The sequence below is a fragment of the Pseudophryne corroboree genome, chromosome 3 (genome assembly GCF_028390025.1).
Source record: "Pseudophryne corroboree isolate aPseCor3 chromosome 3, aPseCor3.hap2, whole genome shotgun sequence".
Classification (NCBI taxonomy): domain Eukaryota; kingdom Metazoa; phylum Chordata; class Amphibia; order Anura; family Myobatrachidae; genus Pseudophryne; species Pseudophryne corroboree.
Genome location: NC_086446.1, coordinates 376703910 through 376727217, shown reverse-complemented (window position 1 = coordinate 376727217; position 23308 = coordinate 376703910). Strand labels below are relative to the sequence as shown.

The 23308-nt window shown below is 44.4% G+C and overlaps 1 protein-coding gene across 7 annotated transcripts in view; it reads right to left on the bottom strand.

The window, feature by feature from the left end:
- The window catches only part of GPATCH8 (G-patch domain containing 8), a 145081-nt gene that overhangs the window by 72928 nt on the left and 48845 nt on the right, over positions 1–23308 (bottom strand). For 3 of the 7 annotated variants that reach the window (XM_063959951.1, XM_063959955.1, XM_063959956.1), the window contains exons 1-2: positions 10345–10395; positions 1441–1508 (exon numbers count right to left, since the gene is read on the bottom strand). In XM_063959951.1, the coding sequence (XP_063816021.1) occupies positions 1441–1467 (27 nt within the window). In that variant the 5' untranslated portion in view covers positions 1468–1508; positions 10345–10395. Of the gene's footprint in view, positions 1–1440; positions 1509–9317; positions 9396–10344; positions 10396–23308 lie in introns of those variants that run through there. The other 4 variants (XM_063959957.1, XM_063959954.1, XM_063959959.1 and 1 more) reach the window with 2 other exon arrangements.

Sequence of the window (23308 nt, the reverse complement as noted above, 5' to 3'; positions counted from 1 at the left end):
TTGGTTACCCCAAAAAACATCTGAATTGCCCCCTCTGGGTTTGCTGCTTTATCGATGCATTACACAAACATGATCTCCTTTTTATAATTGTTCTTCAGGTGTGTGAAGAACATGTTTCAGCATGTTCATATTTCCACACTTTTGAAGTATGCAGGTCTCAGAAGTATTTATTATAGGCACAAGGCCAGCCTATCATACAGGATTAAAGTGGTTTCAACTTTAACTGAAATACTCAGACTTATCACTCTTAATGCATGGGCGAAAACCAAAAACGGTTAATCAGGCAAGGTTGTTAATTTTATAACCAAATAAACCTCTCCTCACTCAAAAGAGTGGGTGTGCCACGCGCTTGATAGAGCTGGTTCTCCTAAGCAGCTGTAAAACCTTGGACAGTCACTCCAAACTAAACACAAAACACAATAGTACTAGAAGTACTCATACAGCGCTAGAAAATGAATGAATCTATGCAGACAGGTGGAAAGGATCAATCAACAATTTAATATAGAATAAAAAATGGGTAAAATAATGCCCAGGGTGACAATTAATAAGCACCAATGCACACGGAGAACAGTTAAAAAACCATGGCTCGTTTAAAAAGCCAAATGGAATCAGCAACAGGACATATCCAGTGGTTGGTGGACTTCAATTTCCCTTTAACCATTAAAGATGTATGACTCCACAAATAATTACCAATCCTGAAGGTACAAATGCAAGCTTCCCTGATGGTATCTCAGCAAATGAAGATCTCAGCACATCAGTTGAAGGGGAATGGGTTAGTACTCCATTAGCAGTAGGATGGTTGTGGAGGAATGGTTCCAAGTTTCTTTAAGGGTCCACCGTCCAAATGATCCTGGATAATATATGTCCCAGTGTCCAACAAGTAGGTTCTTACGCGTTTCGCTGTCTTCAGGGGGCAGCTTTGTCAAAGGTAAGTGCTCTCTGTAAAAATCATCCCTTTAGGGAGCTCAGCTTTAAGACTCACACAGAGCTGTGTGTGACACGAGGAACGATTGATCCTTTCCACCTGTCTGCATAGATTCATTAATTTTCTAGCGCTGCATGAGTACTTCTAGTACTATTGTGTTTAAGGTTGTTAATTTTAGCTGCCACTGGAAACGGCACTGCTGCTTTGCTGGATAAAATTAATGTAGGGAGCACAGAAGAGCTGTAGCCGGATCTTCTGCATGTGGAAACCCCATTACTGTCTCTTAATATGCACTTATAGAGAGGAAGAAACCCTGGAATTCATGAATCATTGGCTGCCTGGGTTTAGTATGATGGGGCACATCTGTTGATTTGGCAGGTTGAGGCATGTGGGTGTGATATGCAGTATTTTAGGACGTTTTTTAATTTTAACATTTCATGCTAATAAGGTACAGTATGTGTAATCCTATTAGCAATTTAATAAAACAGGTTATTATTAGTGGCTACATATCTCACCTCCATTTCCATACGTCCCATTCCCATGACATCATATTTGACCACGATTGGTATTGGATCTGTCCTGCCTGGATAAAAACAGTAATGACCAGAGATTAGTAATGGGAGACTAAGGGAACGGAATAAACTTACACAATGAGTTTGGGTGGTTAGAAAATTTTGCCTTGAAGTGCAGAGACCAGAAAGCTACAGTGGACAAAACAGGAGTCATTCTCACAGCTTAACCCTTCAGCAACCATGACGGACCCCAGTTCAAGCTACGGATGACTTTTCCTTTACCATATTTTCCATGCTGCCCTACTGGATTAACACGGCTCTACAGGCATTACAAAATCCTCTAACATTTAAAATATATCCGTTAAAAGTTAATCATTAAGGGGAATATGTAACGGATACAAAAAAATAATAAAAGAACACCTTTGACAGCTGCTGTACCCCTGACCTTATACCCATCTAATCAGCTCACGGCATGCTCAGTAAGCTGTGAAAAAGACTAGATGCAAATAAAGAATTGACTCAACTAAATCAAACTAGCAGCAGATTAATTTTTTTTTGTGTGTTTCGCTTTAAGGAGTATCTGAAGTCCACTCAGAACCAGCCAAAGCAGGGTTGGGAATGTAGAAGGAGTGGGAACAAGTCTAAGAAGGAGCGGACAGGCAATGCACTACCGCGGCTGATCTCAGACTAGTGCAGATACCAAATTAGGTAACATCACAATGAGATGTAAGTCCACAGGGCACAGAGAGGGAAGGGGAACTTACCTTCATGTAACTCACCTTGAGTAAAAAAACCATGTTAATATGAGGTTGCCCAGCTACCTGGCATGTATGTGGCGCACACACCTGAACATTATACCATTGGGCTTCTTATTGTAGCCAATTGTTAAAGCTCCAGTTCTACTTAGCACCCCAGAGCAATGATCAACATATTGGAATAATAATAGCCTGTGTCCAGAGGGCATTCCCCAACTTCTATGGTGCAGTGCTGCAGTATACCTACATGTATCCTCGCCATGCAGACATGTGAAGTAGTAAAACACACGGGCAATTATGGTTATCCAACACTAGACAGGAAACATCCATTTAGAGGCATTCCAGAAAACAATTACTGGTCTAGTTCTATTCATTTACTGCACAAAGAAAGATATTGAAAAAATAAGATTTTACTCACCGGTAAATCTATTTCTCGTAGTCCATAGTGGATGCTGGGGACTCCGTAAGGACCATGGGGAATAGACGGGCTCTGCAGGAGACAGGGCACTCTAAGAAAGAATTAGTACTACTGGTGTGCACTGGCTCCTCCCTCTATGTCCCTCCTCCAGACCTCAGTTAAGGAAACTGTGCCCGGAAGAGCTGACATTACAAGGAAAGGATTTTGGAATCCAGGGTAAGACTCATACCAGCCACACCAATCACACCGTATAACTTGTGATAAACTTACCTAGTTAACAGTATGAACAATAACAGAGCATCAGACAACCTGATGCAAACATAACATAACCCTTATTTAAGCAATAACTATACACAAGTATTGCAGAAGAAGTCCGCACTTGGGACGGGCGCCCAGCATCCACTACGGACTACAAGAAATAGATTTACCTGTGAGTAAAATCTTATTTTCTCTAACGTCCTAGTGGATGCTGGGGACTCCGTAAGGACCATGGGGATTATACCAAAGCTCCCAAACGGGCGGGAGAGTGCGGATGACTCTGCAGCACCGAATGAGCAAACACAAGGTCATCCTCAGCCAGGGTATCAAACTTGTAGAACTTTGCAAAAGTGTTTGAACACGACCAAGTAGCTGCTCGGCACAGCTGTAGTGCCGAGACCCCTCGGGCAGCCGCCCCGCCCAAGATGAGCCCACCTTCCTAGTGGAATGGGCCTTAACCGATTTTGGTAACGGCAATCCTGCCGTAGAATGCGCCTGCTGAATCGTGTTACAGATCCAGCGAGCAATAGTCTGCTTTGAAGCAGGAGCACCCAGCTTGTTGGATGCATACAGGATAAACAGCGACTCAGTTTTCCTGACTCCAGCCGTCCTGGCTACATAAATCTTCAAAGCCCTGACTACATCTAGTAACTTGGAATCCTCCAAGTCACGAGTAGCCGCATGCACCACAATAGGTTGGTTCAAATGAAAAGATGACACCACCTTCGGCAGAAATTGCGGACGAGTACGTAATTCTGCCCTGTCCATATGGAAAACCAGATAGGGGCTTTTATATGACAAAGCCGCCAATTCTGACACACGCCGAGCCGAAGCTAAGGCCAATAGCATGACCACTTTCCACGTGAGATATTTTAACTCCACGGTCTTAAGTGGCTCAAACCAGTGAGCTTTCAGGAAACTCAACACCATGTTAAGATCCCAAGGTGCCACTGGTGGCACAAAAGGGGGCTGAATATGCAGCACTCCCTTTACAAACGTCTGAACTTCAGGAAGAGAAGCCAGTTCCTTTTGAAAGAAAATGGATAGGGACGAAATCTGGACCTTGATGGACCCTAATTTTAAGCCCATAGTCACTCCCGACTGTAGGAAGTGAAGGAAACGGCCCAGCTGGAATTCCTCTGTAGGGGCATTCCTGGCCTCACACCAAGCAACATATTTTCGCCATATACGGTGATAATGTTTTGCTGTCACGTCTTTCCTAGCCTTTATCAGCGTAGGAATAACTTCATCCGGAATGCCTTTCTCTGCTAGGATCCGGCGTTCAACCGCCATGCCGTCAAACGCAGCCGCGGTAAGTCTTGGAACAGACAGGGCCCCTGTTGCAACACATCCTGTCTGAGAGGCAGAGGCCATGGGTCCTCTGTGAGCATTTCTTGCAGTTCCGGATACCAAGTCCTTCTTGGCCAATCTTGAACAATGAGTATTGTTCTCACTCCTCTTTTTCTTACGATTCTCAGCACCTTGGGTATGAGAGGAAGAGGTGGAAACACATAAACCGACTGGAACACCCACGGTGTCACTAGAGCGTCCACAGCTATCGCCTGAGGGTCTCTTGACCTGGCGCAATACCTTTGTAGCTTTTTGTTGAGGCGGGATGCCATCATGTCCACCTGTGGCAGTTCCCATCGATTTGTAATCTGTGTGAAGACTTCTTGATGAAGTCCCCACTCTCCCGGGTGGAGGTCGTGCCTGCTGAGGAAGTCTGCTTCCCAGTTGTCCACTCCCGGAATGAACACTGCTGACAGTGCTTGCACGTGATTCTCCGCCCAGCCATCGCCACCCTGCTTCTTCTGCCGCCCTGGCAGTTTACATGAGCCACTGCGGTGATGTTGTCTGACTGAATCAGCACCGGTTGGTTGCGAAGCAGAGGCTCCGCTTGACTCAGGGCGTTGTATATGGCCCTTAGTTCCAGGATATTGATGTGCAGACAAGTCTCCTGACTGGACCACAGCCCCTGGAAGTTTCTTCCCTGAGTGACTGCCCCCCACCCTCGGAGGCTTGCATCCGTGGTCACCAGGATCCAGTCCTGAATGCCGAACCTGCGGCCCTCGAGAAGGTGAGCACTCTGCAGCCACCACAGGAGAGACACCCTGGCCCTGGGGGATAGGGTGATCAGCCGATGCATCTGAAGATGCGATTTCGGACCACTTGTCCAACAGATCCCACTGAAAGGTCCTCGCATGGAACCTGCCGAAGGGAATGGCTTCGTATGACGCCACCATCTTTCCCAGGACTCGCGTGCATTGATGCACCGACACCCGTTTTAGTTTTAAGAGGTCTCTGACCAGAGTCACGAGCACCTGGGCCTTCTCCTCCGGGAGAAACACCTTCTTCTGGTCTGTGTCCAGAATCATGCCCAGGAAGGGCAGTCTCGTCGTAGGAATCAGCTGCGACTTTGGAATATTCAGAATCCAGCCGTGCTGTAGTAACACCTCCCGAGAGTGTGCTACGCTGATCAGCAACTGCTCTCTGGACCTCGCCTTTATGAGGAGATCGTCCAAGTATGGGATAATTGTGACTACTTGCTTTCGCAGGAGCACCATCATTTCCGCCATTACCTTGGTAAATATTCTCGGTGCCGTGGACAACCAAACGGCAACGTCTGGAATTGGTAATGATAGTCCTGTACCACAAATCTGAGGTACTCCTGATGAGGTGGATAAATGGGGACATGCAGGTAAGCATCCTTTATGTCCAGAGACACCATAAAATCCCCCTCTTCCAAGCTCGCAATAACTGCCCTGAGCGATTCCATCCTGAACTTGAACCTTTTCAGGTTAATGTTCAGGGATTTTAAATTCAATATGGGTCTGACCGAACCATCCGGTTTCGGAACCACAAACATTGTAGAATAGTAACCCCTTCCCTGTTGAGGGAGGGGAACCTGTACCACCACCTGCTGGAGATATAATTTGTGAATTGCCGCTAACACTACTTCCCTTTCTATGGGGGAAGCTGGCAGGGCCGATTTGAGGTAATGGTGAGGGGGCATCATTTCGAATTCCAGCTTGTATCCCTGAGACACAATCTGTATAGCCCAGGGATCCACCTGTGAGCGAACCCACTGGTGGCTGAAATTTCGGAGACGCGCCCCCACCGCTCCTGGCTCCACCTGTGGAGCCCCAGCGTCATGCGGTGGATTTAGTGGAAGCCGGGGAGGACTTCTGTTCATGGGAACTAGCTGTATTGTGCAGCTTCTTTCCTCTACCCCTGCCTCTGGCAAGAAAAGACGCACCTCGGACTTTCTTGCCTCTTTGCGATCGAAAGGACTGCATTTGGTAATACGGTGCCTTCTTAGGTTGTGAGGGAATATATGGCAAAAAATTTGACTTCCCAGCCGTAGCTGTGGAAACTAGGTCCGAGAGACCGTCCCCAAATAATTCCTCACCCTTATAAAGGTAAAACCTCCATGTGCTTTTTTGAGTCGGCATCACCTGTCCATTGCCGAGTCCACAGGACCCTTCTGGCAGAAATTGACATTGCATTTATTCTAGAGCCCAGTAGGCAAATGTCTTTCTGGGCATCCCTCATATATAGGACAGCGTCTTTTATATGCCCCAGGGTCAGTAATATAGTATCCTTGTCCAAGGTATCAAGTTCCTCAGACAGGGTATCTGTCCATGCTGCTACAGCACTACACATCCAGGCCGACGCAATTGCCGGCCTCAGTAGGGTACCTGAATGTGTATAAACGGACTTCAGGATACCTTCCTGCTTCCTATCCACAGGATCCTTTAGGGAGGCCGTATCCTGTGACGGCAGGGCCACCTTCTTAGATAAGCGTGTCAAAGCTTTGTCTACCCTAGGGGAGGATTCCCAGCATAACCTGTCCATTGGCGGGAAAGGATACGCCATAAGTAACCGTTTGGAAATCTGCACTTTCCTATCAGGAGAATCCCAAGCTTTTTCACATAACTCATTTAACTCATGTGAAGGGGGAAAAGTCACTTCTTGCCTTTTTTCCCCAAACATATAAACCCTCTTGTCAGGGACAGGGTTTACCTCTGAAATGTGCAATACATCCTTCATTGCTATAATCATGTAGCGGATGGCTTTAGCCATTTTAGGCTGCAACTTTGCATCATCGCCATCGACACGAGTCAGAATCCGTGTCGATATCTGTGTCAACAATCTGGGATAGTGGGCGCTTCTGAGACCCTGACGGCCTCTGCGCTGTAGGATCAGGCATGGGTAGAGACCCTGACTGTCCCAAGGCTTCAGCTTTATCCAACCTTTTATGCAAGGAGTTTACATTATCATTTAACACCTTCCACATATCCATCCAATCAGGTGTCGGCGCCGTCGGCGGCGACCCCACATTCATCTGCACCTGCTCTGCTTCCACATAGCCTTCCTCGTCAAACATGTCGACACAATCGTACCGACACACCACACACACAGGGGATGCTCTATTTGAGGAAAGACCCCCCCATAAGGCCTTTTGGAGAGACAGAGAGAGAGTATGCCAGCACACACCCCAGCGCTATATAACCCAGGAATTACACAGTAACTTAGTGTTTACCCAGTAGCTGCTGTATTAGTGATTTTGCGCTAAATTTATGTGCCCCCCCCCTCTCTTTTTACCCTCTTTCTACAGTGATTCTGCAGGGGAGAGCCTGGGGAGCTTCCTCTCAGCGGAGCTGTGGAGAGAAAATGGCGCTGGTGAGTGCTGAGGAAGAAGCCCCGCCCCCTCAGCGGCGGGCTTCTGTCCCGCGATTTTGTGTAAAAATAATGGCAGGGGCTCATGCATATATACAGTGCCCAGCTGTATATATGCTCTATTATGCCAGGAGGTACTCAATTGCTGCCCAGGGCGCCCCCCCTTCGCCCTGCACCCTACAGTGACCGGAGTGTGGGGGTTTAATGTGGGAGCAATGGCGCACAGCTGCAGTGCTGTGCGCTACCTCATATGAAGACAGGAGTCTTCTGCCGCCGATTTTGAAGTCTTCTTGCTTCTCTCGCCGGCTTCTGCCTTCTGGCTCTGCGAGGGGGACGGCGGCGCGGCTCCGGGATCGGACGACCAAGGGTGAGTTCCTGTGTTCGATTCCTCTGGAGCTAATGGTGTCCAGTAGCCTAAGAAGCACGACCTATCCGCAGTTAGTAGGTTTGCTTCTTTCCCCTCAGTCCCACGTAGCAGAGAGTCTGTTGCCAGCAGATCTCTGTGAAAATAAAAAACCTAACAAAATACTTTCTTATTAGCAAGCTCAGGAGAGCTCACTAAAGTGCACCCAGCTCTGTCCGGGCACAGATTCTAACTGAGGTCTGGAGGAGGGACATAGAGGAAGGAGCCAGTGCACACCAGTAGACCTAATTTTTCTTAGAGTGCCCTGTCTCCTGCGGAGCCCGTCTATTCCCCATGGTCCTTACGGAGTCCCCAGCATCCACTAGGACGTTAGAGAAATAAGAGATCTAAACACTGAGCCAAACTGTAAAATAGCTATGTCTATAGATTACTTTTATTTTGAATGGGTATTTAAGGTCAGCAAGGTGTTTTCCATAAAACGCTGGGCTCCAGAGGGCACACAGCAAATAAAGTGCAATCTGCACATATACAATTGTTAGTGCTTACAGTAAACATTGACGTTAATGGCCACGAACTTCTCTACTACAACTTAAAGCACTGTCCCAGCTAATATGAAACCAGTACAATGTGAATAAAATGAATGGTGTTAATTTAAAGTGGACAAAGTAAGTGAACTGCACCACAAAAGCAAAAAAAATATTATAACTCAATAGCCCTTGCCACTGGCTGTCAAATAGGCAATGCTGGCAGGACACAACTAAAAATGTACTAAATCGATTTATGGTTTAAAACCCCTCAGTTTTCTATAAACAATGATTAGGGATACTAATAAAGGCAGGTTTCAGGAATGAAGTAGGCCTTGAACTGAAGTCTTAAATAAACAAAGTGGATTGTTCACAATATATTTTGTATTTAAGCCCGATAGATGCACTTTGTATGGCCAATGCTTGGTATGGGGTATTACATACAAGACTGAAAAGATATTAGAGCATGGGAATGAATAGTCCTTTTGAAGCCCAATGGTATGATATAAAAAAAAGCAGTCGCCACACCACAACGGAAAGGACTGAAGAGTATATCAAGTCTGAAAATGGTTTCTTGTGCAATACCATTTTCAGATGGAGGTTGCAGGCTTTTCTATAATATAACATTCATTATCTTACCAGAAATCAATTTCTGTAAACCAAATGTCTGCAATAAGTGAACAAATACAGGAACAATTGATAAGGGGATGATCAGCTTTCATTTCATTTTAACATCGGGGGAGTGTGGCTTAAGTTTTTTTAATTTTATTTTATTTTTATATGACAACACGCGCTTCTATTATCTTCACATGACAGCCTGGAGCAACATGCAGCAACAACCAGAATAAATGGAAAGCAGGTTCCACAATAAATGATGTCACCTTATCAACATACAGATAACAGGGATGAACAGAAGAACTTTTGTTTCTCAAGGTTTCAGGAACTTCAGGCCTTTTCTCTTTGATCTGTATATATGCTCTGGTGAAAGTGACAGGGTTGCAGTTCTAAAGATATTTAGAACACATTAAAACATTAGTTTTATTAACTTAAAGGGCATATTGTTTATACAATATTTATACTTGTGTATAGTGTGTACAACTAGAAAACCAATTACACCAGCTGATTACATATTGGAATTCTTTTACTCCCAACTTTAAATTTTCCTTTGTACAATTCTGAATAAATGCATGACCAGGGGGGCATTAAATTATCCTATTTAAGATTAGCAAGGAAGGAGGTTTAGGGGATTCACATTAATAAACTTAACCCACACTCTAATAATATTAAAAATCAAATAAAGCTGAACATTTCCTTCAAGAGTCATTGTATGCATCCCATCACCATCTATATACAGTTGCTGGCTTGCCATAATAAGCATGCGCAGTAGTCCTTTTTTATCCCTTATATTTTTGGTAATGGATTAAATTTGCAAGCCTGCTTTCCAAACACCTTAAGTCCTTTTCCTCTTCCGAGCCACAGCCTGCATCCTATCATTACCCACTTATTGTAAATACTAGTATTCAATCGTGTGGCACAAATATAATAATCAATATTCACATATGAACAGGGTTAGAAATTTTGCAGAATCATTCATCATTTTTAATTTTCCAGATGTCTCCGACTAACGTTGAGAAAACGGAAGGGAGAAGGGAGGAAGAGGATAGGTCAAGAATGGGGAGGGCAGGCTGCAATTTATTTATTTTAATGAAAACATAAAATAAAAAAATAAAAATGCCCCCATCAACATATGCCTTTTAATGGACGAGGATCAGATACGTGTGCATGGAAAGAGACAGAGGAAGAAAGGACGGTCCAAGCAATATATGAACTCTACGACAGAACAGAAAGAGAGGAAGCCTAACATTGGTGCACTGATGACAGTCAGTCTTAACAGAAAGTTTCAATTACCACGGCTAAGTTTACCATCACCACAACAAGTCCAGGAGTATTATGCTGTAAAAAAGAAACACGGTTGGTTAGGCAGCGATCACGAGGTGAGAGGGTGGAGGTGGCTAGCAGGAGTAAAAGGCTTCATCAGGGAGGGGAAAGTGTGGAAGCAAGAGGTCTCTAGAGCTTGCCCTCTCACCACAGGGGGAAGAGAGCCAGAGAATGTTCAGATGGAGAGGTGGGAAAGAGGAAAGGTCATGAAGGACTGCACCTGGAGGAACATTACAATGTACACAGGCTCTCTATACAGTGTCCATCAATACTTTCCAAATGACCACAAACTACTTTAGAACTGCCATTGTCTATATGACTTCAGGAGGTAGTCACAATTCCTATAGATTTACTAAATGCACACAATTCTTTGGAGGTAATAAATATATCTTCTCAAACTTTAAATAGGCTCTCAGATTTCTCTGACTGAGACATGGACTGTGCAACGGACTTAATTAGCAAATTTTTTTTTTACAAAAGTCAAAAAAGTGTATTCACATTTGAATTAATGATTGTTAGCATTTAGTATGCATTACGAATCCCATTTTAATAATCGTGACTGTGCGCAGGAGGATAATATTTTACTGTATTTCTCAAGGCAGTGCTGACAGAACATCTACAGGAGTGAACCAACAATGGGCTGCTTTAAGCTACTAGAAATTTGTTGTGCCTTGTTTCAGCCATGTTCCTATACATGCTGACAATAAAAGCAAACTATCTTCTTAATATATCACTTTACCACCACATTCTTTTATTCACAGAGAATGCAGAATGAAATAATAAAAAAAAACACAATATATAATATATCTATATCTGCATCTTGAATCTCACGCATCTGTGCTTCTGTCTGAAAGTAGCATAACTTCCCTTGTAATGCAAATATTTGACCTGTTTATTGTGTTGAATTCAGCATTAAATTTCCTTTAATTTCATATATGAATCATTGCACTGCATGAAGTGTAACAGTTTTTATAAACATTTGAAGTTGAAAAACATTCAAATTTCAAAAAGTGTCCGCAACTTTGGCCACCACTGTATGTCAGAACAACCATCATATATAGAATGTGCCTTCTGATGTCTGATGGTATGTCAGATGGTACCATGCGATGTATAATATGGTGCACATCGTGTAGGGTGTACACAAGATGCACGTACTGTATAGGAGCAACCATTAATTGGATACTTTACCAGTAAATGAATTGTCCACTAAGAATGAAGTCAACAGTTTCATTTTAACTGAACACTTTTAAAAACTGTAAAAAAGGCTAGTGTTTGCTGTGGGATTAAGCTTTAAACCATCTCTACCCTGACAATTTTAGAGCTGGCCACATCTAATATCCAGAGACACAAAGTAATTTAAAACTTTGGAGGATGCAGGAGAGCAAAGCTTGAAATATCCAGATGAAGTGTTGGATTACTCATAGCCCATGAATATTCAACACAGGTCGGGAAGGGCTGCATCGAGGTTAAGATATATATTACAAGGCAAAACACACCAGGTTGCAAATCACTAACCACCATCATCACCTGCACCTTGTCTACTACTTTTATAGGGATGTCAAAGCTCAAAAACGAAGAGGTGTGGCATAAAGTGATGACGAGAAACACAGTCTAGTGCAGAGGTTCCCAAACTATGTGCCGTGGCACCCTGGGGTGCCTCAGGACACATGCAGGGGTGCCCTGGGTTGGTGGTCCAGGACCAATTAAAATTATTCATGGTCAATATAATAGGTAAAACCAGTGCTGGTGGCTGCCAGTCATAAAATATGTGGCCAAGCAGAAGCAAATCTTGTCCCTCACCACACAACTGACCCTAAGGATGACATATAAACGCGATTTACTTAATGTAATATTTCTAAATTTCTCAATAAGAAATTTTGGGCCTAGGGGTGCCGTGAAAAAAATTCTGATATTCTAGGGTGCCGTGACTCAAAAAAGTTTGGAATCCACTGGTCTAGTGCATGGGTAGACAACATAAGGCAAGGAGTCATTTATATAAATGTAGGAGCCAGGACTTTAACTTTACAGAGACTGAATATGCACAAATATCAAAAGTAGTAAAAAGGTTATATACAACCAGTAATTTATCTTTTACGTTGGAATGGCACAGTTTCATGATGGAGGCATCATACAAGCCTGAACAAATCCCAAGAGAAAGGTAGACACTGTGCCAAACAAAAAACATAACATGGCTAACAAACTATAAAAGGTCTGTTCAGCTGGGGAATTAGACAACCTCTGACATTTCTTAAGATCAGACTGCCAACACATGCAAGTTTAATAACCTTGTTAAAGGTGTAGGAATGTGATGTACCTTTTGCAAAGACACATAGCTAAGCCTAGTTCAGAAAAAACAATTACACGATTGTAGTCTCTTAATACAACTGATGCCATTTTCATATTTTGGCAACATGTCGCAAAAAACAATCACAGATTGGAAGAGACTGATACAGCTGCTACTCACTACATTGCCTCTACAAAATGACCACCTGTATATTATGCTGTTGCTCCTCCATGTGCCACCAAAACAGCTCTTACCAGCCAAGTGATGGAGGATACTTTAACTCCTGTAAGCTGCTAGGTGGAGCCGCCACGGATCAGACTTGTTCCAACCCATACCACAGATGGGTATGAGACTCAGGGTCGACAGTGTCTAGGTCGACACCTACTGGTCGACAGTGACTATGTTGACACAGGCAATGGGTCGATACGGCCATTAGGTCGACATGAGTTTATAATTTTTTTGGGTGTGTTTTCTCCATAAAATGACAGGGAACCCCAATTAGTGCACTGTGTAGCTCGCCATGCTTCGGGCAAGGTGCCTCGCTCCGCTGTGCTCGGCACAGGTTACCCAATTGTAGTGCACGTGGATCGTAAAGTATGAAAAAGTTTTTTTTTTTTTAAAATAGAAAACAAATGTGAAAAACTCATGTCGACCTAATGGTTGGGTCAACCTATTTCCTATTGACCTAATGTGTGTCGAACAATAGGTGTCAACCTAATGTGTGTCGACCTAGAGTCCGGATACCACCACAGATACTCAATTGGATTCAGATCTGGGGGACCAGGGTAACATCTTGAACTCTCATGTTCCTCACACAATTCACAAACATTCCATTCAGTGTAGCAGAGTGCATTATCCTACTGAAATAGGCAAATTCCAATAATAACATTGCCATGAAAGGATATATCTGGTATGCAATGATGTTTAGTACTGATACACCTCAAATAAATATTCACATGATTGACTGGACCTAGGGCTTTACAGCAGAATATTGCCAAAGGCATCACACTCCCTCCACCAGGCATGTGTCCTTCCCACAAAACATCTCTAGCACATGTACTGGTCCACATGATGCAACAGAAAACATTATTAATTGGACCAGGCAACCTTCTTCCATTAATCCAAGGAACAGTTCTGCTCCCATGCTATTGTGGGGACTTTCGATGTTGGACAGGAGTCAGCATAGGCACTTTGTCTGGCCTGCTCTGTGTCCGTGACACATTACTTCCGTCCCCATCATTAAAAATTTCTATGTCACAATAGGCCTTCTGTTGGTTCATACCAGAAGGTACAGCCTATGTTGACCTCTCACATTGATGAGTCTTAGCAGTTAAACAGTTGTCAGGTTGTGGTTTTTCCAGCTTCAGACCATCGTTTTGGATATGCTCAAACTCAGTTTTGCTACATATGGGAATGGTCCTATATATATTTCTCTATATCTATCTCTTTGGGGGAAATTCAATTTTTCTGCATGCTGCAATCCTTAATGGCTGCCTGCAATTCAATTGTTTTGGGTACCCTTTAATTGCCGCACTTGTCACGGCCAAAAGCACCAGGTTTAGCCATGTGTAGTGTCTTAAGGCCTGGTTAGAGCACCCAAACATATTTCTGCTCGCAACCTCAGAAGGTTGTGAGCAGAAATGTGGATGCCTGTGGCATTTGTGCCCAATAAGAGCAACAACTGAATTGCTCCATCAGGTGAACATTAATTAGCGCAAAGTAAAAAAACAATTAAAATGAACCCTATAAATCTTTCTGGATAGAGATAGATAGATCGATCGATCGATAGATAGATATATAAAGAAATAGATAACTATATCTAAAATAGGCACGTAGCTGTGCTTGTGAAGCTGCAGGCCACTCCTATCCTCCTGTGCATCAGGCTATACTTCCTAAAAGTCCTGGCAATCAGGAATGTAGATCAGAATTGGCAAGCTTCATCTAAAACTATGCCAGCTGGATGATATGCTTAAAGGTTTTGTTTTCTCTCAATTTTAATACAGCTCCTTTAGTAGCTAAATGAAACAGTCCAGTCCTGATCATGGCACATTCCTGCTTACACCTGACAGTACCAGGACTTACAGGTTACAGACTGGGAATGTCTGGAGCATGATGTAACGGAATTGAATTGAGTCTAAGAAGATAGCTACAGTAGTCATTTACTATACAAATACTTGCTTATTGAAAGTTGCATAGGCTGATCTTATGTAGTAGTGTTACCCGATTGGTTTTAATTCTGTTTAATGGTATGCTGAATCCCTTTTTTAATCTGTGCTGATAATATCCATTAAAGTACTTTATTATAAAGAGAACTGCATCTACCGGATGGATCAGGTTGGACTATTTCCAGACAACCAAGGTAAACAAGCTGCAAAGAGCCCAGGAAGACGTCAGTTATATTGTATCTGCAGGACAGATAAAGTATGACAAGTGTTCCAGAACTCACAGTAAATTTCAAGAACAAAAATGTAAAAGGTGAATATCTGTTTTAATATAAATATATTCCAGGTACGTGCTTCAATGTCTTAAAACCAATCACCAAACTAAAGCTGGCACGCAAACAATCACCCATTTGCTCCCAAATGTCAGACTACAGACAAACGGTTATTCAGACAAGTTCGTGAAATCAGTTTGATTTCACCAACTTGCGTAAACAACTGTTTCTGTCTAACACATCGGTATGTATTATAACTACATGTGCTTGTTCATTTCAAAATAATGGCTTTTTACAGTCTGTAAAAGTAGAGTGTGTGGGAGTGTTTATCTCTGACAACCGCTTTTACTCTTTCACAGCAAGCATAGGGTAGTTTAAGCACATTGGCAGCAGGTAGGGTTACTGCAGGGAGCACTCCGATATTAATAGACTAGAAGAAACAACTTTGTACAAGACGAAAGGAAGAGTTCTGTTCCTTTTAACTGGAACTTGAACATGGCAAAATAGCTGCGAATGGTGACGAAGCACATCATTTAAGGTCTAGGTGGTGTGGTGTTTTACACGCTGCGTTAATTAATGGGCACTCCAATTGGATGCCAATGCTGCAGTCGCACACATTTCTGCTCTCAGTGTCCTAAGGTGGCGGACAGAAGTGTGGGAAAAGTTTATGGTTTGGGCGTGAACAGGCACTTTAGATGGGTTTAGCTGCTGTACGCAGCTGAACTCCATCCTTTTGGGCTCGACAATTAATGGGCTCCCAAAAACAACTGAATTGCTCCATCGGGCACCCATTGATAAGTGTGGCAACGTAAAACAGTATCCCTAAACCTATCCCTAAATTCATTAAAACAAAAAATCTTTATATTGTGAACATGTCATGTTACACTGTTTATGGGGTATATTCAATTAAAGTCGAAACCTGCCGTCTTGTCGGATAGATGGCATGCTTAGACTTTTTCAGGTCAGAAGGGGTTTCCGACCTATTCAATCCCACTCAGATTTTTCCGACAAGTCGGGCATTTCGACTTGTCGGAAAGCGCGTGGATCGGCAGAATAGCTTCTGTCAGAAACGGGACCAAATTCAACAGTTTTTGGTCACGTTTCCGACAATCTCAATCCGACTTTTAAAAACGTGGTATTGAGGAGATGAGACGTGGAAGCGGGGCGGCGGGCTATAGGTGCAGCAGGGCACAGGTACCTCTATAGAAGGGCATCTCCCCCCGGCCAGGCTCCTCACTCCTGGCAGTGCTCCCTGCCCGCCCGCCACTGACAGCAGCAGGAGGATGGGACACCGGGAACGACCAAATCCGACAGTCGAATTTGGCCGCTCATTGAATAGGGCTTGACGGATCCATTCCGACAAATGCATGTCGGAATGGATCAGACTTTAATTGAATATACCCCACTGTCTATATTCAGGCCATGATGACATTATATATTATTTATTTTTTAACTGCAGCCTGCCGTGCCGAGGTTTAGCCACGTAAAATGGCTAAACCCGTCCAAACTGCTGGGAGCGATGCAAAAAGTGCCATTTGGGTGCCCAAGCCTTTTTGGCAGGTACAGTACCTTTTTTTTATGGTCTGTACAGATTTTTGGCTCTCCAAACTTCCATTGAAAGTATAGCCCCCTTTACCCGTGGCCACGCCCCCTTTTCGAATTTGTACCGATTTTTATGTGTAAAATGTTGGAGTGTATGATAATCCTGTAGTTCTCCCTCACACTGTCACCACCCACCGTTCTGTATTCTCCCTCACATTGTCACCACACACAGTCCTGTAGTTTTCCCTCACACTGTCACCCCCGACCGTACTGTATTTTCCACTAAACTGTCGCCACACAGCAGATTCTAGATTACAAAAAAATATATGTTTATTAAAAACATGCAGAAGTAGGCAGACAACTTTTGTGACATCACAAATTGGAGAGGAGTTGGCTGGCCTAATGAAAAAAGTTGGTTAGGTGTGTGTGGGGCAGTGTTTTAGCTGGATAGACAAGTTGGGCAGTTGAAGGAAAGTTGGTCTGCTGTATGGCCAGCTTTATGCTAGCAATACATCACAGGGACGTGCGGTGAGCTAAATGGCACAGGAGGCACTGGCTAGCCCCAGAGCCAGATTTATATGCAATATATGAGCCAAAGGGTAAATCTGCACATTATAAACTGGTGCAGCAGTATAAACTCCTGGAAATTAGGCGAGTTTTGATCAGAGATGTGCGGAAAAGATACACAGGTGAGGCACTGCCTCCCCTGCCATAGACTTTTTACTCCAGAGTTTTGGCTATAAAAATGATTAGAGTAATACAAAGAAGATATTTCAAACAAATTATTTCTATTTTTCATATACTTTATACACTCAAATGTTAGTATGTCAGAAAAGGCTCTGCCTCACCCCACTGCACATCACTGATACATCAGACCAACATTCCTCCAACCATCCTACTGACCAACCGTCCAATTTACGCTGCCCCACACACTTAACCAACTTTTTAATCTGACCGGCTAACCAGCCAACTTCTCTCCAACTTGTGATGTCACAGAAGAGGGTTGACATTGTCTGTTTACTTCTGCATGCCTTTTGTTAAAAAAACTTGCATGTCTCTTTATTTCAGTAAAACCAAGCTTTTTTAAATTAATTAAATATAATTTTCAGTAAACATACAAATCAGATGACCCTTTCGGGGTTGTTTTGCACGGAAGTCATCATGTGTCTATTAATGTGACAGAAGCAATTGTATCAGAGATCCTATTCCCACAAATAATTGTGTTATATATGATTTTAAAGAAAATGGTATGTATATTGTGGATGTACTATGTGTATTGCTGACACAGTACTTACATGAAGTGGGATCCATTGTATAGGTTATTAAAATTGGATATTATCTATATGATTGTGGTCAAAGAAGTTTGGAGACAGAGAGGAAAAAAGAAAAAACTTTTTAATTTTTTTGAGTATGTATACAAACACAGGCCTGCCCTCCACTGCACTAATTAGATGCTCAAGTGCCCTCTGAGTTGAATACGTAGAATACAGGAAAAATGCAGCGGCACTCAGAGACTTTTGCAGAAACAAAGTGTATTGAGAAAAACTCACAACATAGTTTCCAACTTTTCGGGGTAGTGAACCCCTTTTTCAAGGTGAGTAGTGTACACAAAGGGGTTCATTACCCCGAAACGTTGGTAACTAAGGGGGTAATTCAGGGACTGTATTTTAGCTGTGCACGTGTGCGCTCGCATGTGCAGCCGAGCAGTACAAAAACATTTTGTGCAGTTTCTGGCTAGCCCAGGACTTGTTCAGCTGCTGCGATCACTTCAACCTGTCCGGGACCGGAATTCATGTCATGCACCTGCCCTGCAAACGCTTGGGAATGCCTGTGTTTTTCCAACCACTCCCAGAAAACGGTCAGTTGACACCCACAAACGCCTTCTTCCTATCAATCACCTTGTGATCGCCGTGCAAATGGATTCTTCGCATAAACCCATCGCAGAGCAACGAACCGCTTTGTACCTGTGCGACACGCCTGCGCATTACGGTGCATACGCATGCGCAGTTCTGACCTGATCGCAGCAGTGCAAAAAACGCTACCGAGCGATCAGGTCTGAATTACCCCCTATGTTGTGCGTTTTTCTCAATACACTTTGTTTCTGCAGAAGTCTCCAAATATATATATTTTAAGATTACTCAGTCCACATTTGAATCCTTACCCTTATGTTTTTTGACATACGAAAAATCTGCGGGTTAAGCTACGATATGATAAAATAATTGCTTTATGATCTAAATACAGATCGATAATATATTATTGTTTTTTAATAGGGAGATTAAAAATAAAAAGTTTGATAAAGCACTTACAAGTTACCACTTTGAAGATTAATATAAACTATCAGTGAGTATTCTATTTTTTGGTTATTTGAAAAAAATATATATATATTTTTTTAAATACATAATAAGAATTTACTCACCGGTAATTCTATTTCTCGTAGTCCGTAGTGGATGCTGGTAACTCAGTAAGGACCATGGGGAATAGCGGCTCCGCAGGAGACAAGGCACAACTAAGAAAGATTTAGGACTACCTGGTGTGCACTGGCTCCTCCCTCTATGCCCCTCCTCCAGACCTCAGTTAGGATACTGTGCCCGGAAGAGCTGACACAATAAGGAAAGGATTTTGGAATCCCGGGTAAGACTCATACCAGCCACACCAATCACACCGTATAACTCGTGATACTATACCCAGTTAACAGTATGAAAAATAACTGAGCCTCTCAACAGATGGCTCTAAACAATAACCCTTTAGTTAGGCAATAACTATATACAAGTATTGCAGACAATCCGCACTTGGGATGGGCGCCCAGCATCCACTACGGACTACGAGAAATAGATTTACCGGTGAGTAAATTCTTATTTTCTCTGACGTCCTAGTGGATGCTGGGAACTCCGTAAGGACCATGGGGATTATACCAAAGCTCCCAAACAGGCGGGAGAGTGCGGATGACTCTGCAGCACCGAATGAGCAAAAGCAAGGTCCTCCTCAGCCAGGGTATCAAACTTGTAGAACTTAGCAAACGTGTTTGAACCCGACCAAGTAGTAGCTCGGCAAAGTTGTAAAGCCGAGACCCCTCGGGCAGCCGCCCAAGAAGAGCCCACTTTCCTCGTGGAATGGGCTTTTACCGATTTAGGATGCGGCAGTACAGCCGCAGAATGTGCAAGTTGAATCGTACTACAGATCCAGCGAGCAATAGACTGCTTTGAAGCAGGAGCACCCAGCTTGTTGGGCGCATACAGGATAAATAGCGAGTCCGTTTTCCTGACTCCAGCCGTCCTGGAAACATAGATTTTCAGGGCCCTGACTACATCCAGCAACTTGGAATCCTCCAAGTCCTTAGTAGCCGCAGGCACCAAAATAGGTTGGTTCAAATGAAAAGTAGATACCACCTTAGGAAGAAATTGGGGACGAGTCCTCAATTCTGCCCTATCCATATGGAAAATCAGATAAGGGCTTTTACATGACAAAGCCGCCAATTCTGATACACGCCTGGCCGAAGCCAAGGCCAATAGCATGACCACTTTCCACGTGAGATATTTTAGTTCCACGGTTTTAAGTGGCTCAAACCAATGTGACTTAAGGAAATCCAACTTGAGATCCCAAGGTGCCACTGGAGGCACAAAAGGGGGCTGAATATGCAGCACTCCTTTAACAAACGTCTGAACTTCAGGCAGTGAAGCCAGTTCTTTTTGGAAGAAAATCGACAGAGCCGAAATCTGGACCTTAATGGAACCTAATTTGAGGCCCATAGTCACCCCTGACTGTAGGAAGTGCAGAAATCGACCCAGCTGAAATTCCCCTTGTTGGGGCCCTTCTGGCCTCACACCACGCAACATATTTTCGCCATATGCGGTTATAATGGTTTGCGGTCACCTCCTTCCTAGCTTTAATCAGCGTAGGGATGACTTCCTCCGGAATGCCCTTTTCCTTCAGGATCCGGCGTTCAACCGCCATACCGTCAAACGCAGTCGCGGTAAGTCTTGGAACAGACAGGGTCCCTGCTGCAGCAGGTCCTGTCTGAGCGGCAGAGGCCATGGGTCCTCTGAGATCATTTCTTGAAGTTCTGGGTACCAAGCTCTTCTTGGTCAATCCGGAACCACAAGTATAGTTCTTACTCCTCTCCTTCTTATTATTCTCAGTACCTTGGGTATGAGAGGCAGAGGAGGGAACACATAAACCGACTGGTACACCCACGGTGTCACTAGAGCGTCCACAGCTATCGCCTGAGGGTCCCTTGACCTGGCGCAATATCTTTTTAGCTTTTTGTTGAGGCGGGACGCCATCATGTCCACCTTTGGCCTTTCCCAACGGTGTACAATCATTTGAAAGACTTCTGGATGAAGTCCCCACTCTCCCGGGTGGAGGTCGTGCCTGCTGAGGAAGTCTGCTTCCCAGTTGTCCACTCCCGGAATGAACACTGCTGACAGTGCTAACACATGATTTTCCGCCCATCGGAGAATCCTTGTGGCTTCTGCCATCGCCATCCTGCTTCTTGTGCCGCCCTGACGATTTACATGGGCGACCGCCGTGATGTTGTCTGACTGTATCAGCACCGGCTGGTGTTGAAGCAGGGGTCTTGCCTGACTTAGGGTATTGTAAATGGCCCTTAGTTCCAGAATATTTATGTGTAGGGAAGTCTCCTGACTTGTCCATAGTCCTTGGAAGTTTCTTCCCTGTGTGACTGCCCCCCAACCTCGAAGGCTGGCATCCGTGGTCACCAGGATCCAGTCCTGTATGCCGAATCTGCGGCCCTCTAGAAGATGAGCACTCTGCAGCCACCACAGTAGCGACACCCTGGCCCTTGGAGACAGGGTTATCAGCCGATGCATCTGAAGATGCGACCCGGACCACTTGTCCAACAGATCCCACTGAAAGATCCTTGCATGGAACCTTCCGAATGGAATTGCTTCGTAAGAAGCCACCATCTTTCCCAGGACTCGCGTGCAGTGGTGCACAGACACCTGTTTTGGTTTTAGGAGGTCTCTGACTAGAGACGATAACTCCTTGGCCTTCTCCTCCGGGAGAAACACTTTTTTCTGTTCTGTGTCCAGAACCATCCCCAGGAACAGTAGACGCGTTGTAGGAAACAGCTGCGACTTTGGAATATTCAGGATCCAGCCGTGCTGTTGTAGCACTTCCCGAGCTAGTGCTACTCCGATCAACAACTGTTCCCTGGACCTCGCCTTTATAAGGAGATTGTCCAAGTACGGGATAATTAAAACTCCCTTTTTCCGAAGGAGTATCATCATTTCGGCCATTACCTTGGTAAATTACCCTCGGTGCCGTGGACAGACCAAACGGCAACGTCTGGAATTGGTAATGACAGTCCTGTACCACAAATCTGAGGTACTCCTGGTAAAGAGGGTAAATGGGGACATGCAGGTAAGCATCCTTGATGTCCAGTGACACCATGTAATCCCCTTCGTCCAGGCTTGCAATCACCGCTCTGAGCGATTCCATCTTGAACTTGAACCTTCTTATATAAGTGTTCAAAGATTTTTAATTTTAAAATGGGTCTCATCGAACCGTCCGGTTTCGGTACCACAAAAATTGTGGAATAGTAACCCCGTCCTTGTTGAAGGAGGGGTACCTTGATTATCACCTGCTGAGAATACAGCTTGTGAATCGCCTCCAGCACTGCCTCCCTGTCCGGGGGAGCTGTTGGCAAGGCAGATTTGAGGAAACAGCAAGGGGGAGACGTCTCGAATTCCAGCTTGTACCCCTGAGATACTACCTGTAGAATCCAGGGATCCACCCGTGAACGAGCCCACTGGTTGCTGAAGTTCTTGAGACGGGCCCCCACCGTACCTGGCTCCGCCTGTGGAGCCCCAGCGTCATGCGGTGGACTTAGAGGAAGCGGGGGAGGACTTTTGTTCCTGGGAACTGGCTGTATGTTGCAGCTTTTTTCCTCTACCTCTGCCTCTGGGCAGAAAGGACGCGCCTCTAACCTGCTTGCCTTTCTGGGGCCGAAAGGACTGTACCTGATAATACGGTGCTTTCTTTGGCTGTGAGGGAACATGGGGTAAAAATGCTGACTTCCCAGCTGTTGCTGTGGAAACGAGGTCCGAGAGACCATCCCCAAACAACTCCTCACCCTTGTAAGGCAAAACTTCCATGTGCCTTTTAGAATCTGCATCTCCTGTCCACTGCCGAGTCCACAATCCTCTCCTGGCAGAAATGGACATTGCGTTTATTTTAGATGCCAGCCGGCAAATATCCCTCTGTGCATCTCTCATGTATAAGACAGCGTCTTTAATATGCTCTACGGTTAGCAATATAGTGTCCCTGTCTAGGGTATCAATGTTTTCCGACAGGGAATCTGATCACGCAGCTGCAGCACTGCACATCCATGCTGAAGCAATAGCCGGTCTCAGTATAATTCCTGAGTGTGTATATACAGACTTCAGGATAGCCTCCTGCTTCCTATCAGCAGGTTCCTTTAGGGCGGCCGTGTCCGGAGACGGTAGTGCCACCTTCTTTGACAGGCGTGTGAGCGCTTTATCCACCCTAGGGGATGTCTCCCAACGTGACCTATCCTCTGGCGGGAAAGGGTACGCCATTAGTAACTTTTTAGAAATTACCAGTTTCTTATCGGGGGAAGCCCACGCTTCTTCACATACTTCATTTAATTCATCAGAAGGGGGAAAAACCACTGGTAGTTTTTTCTCCCCAAACAT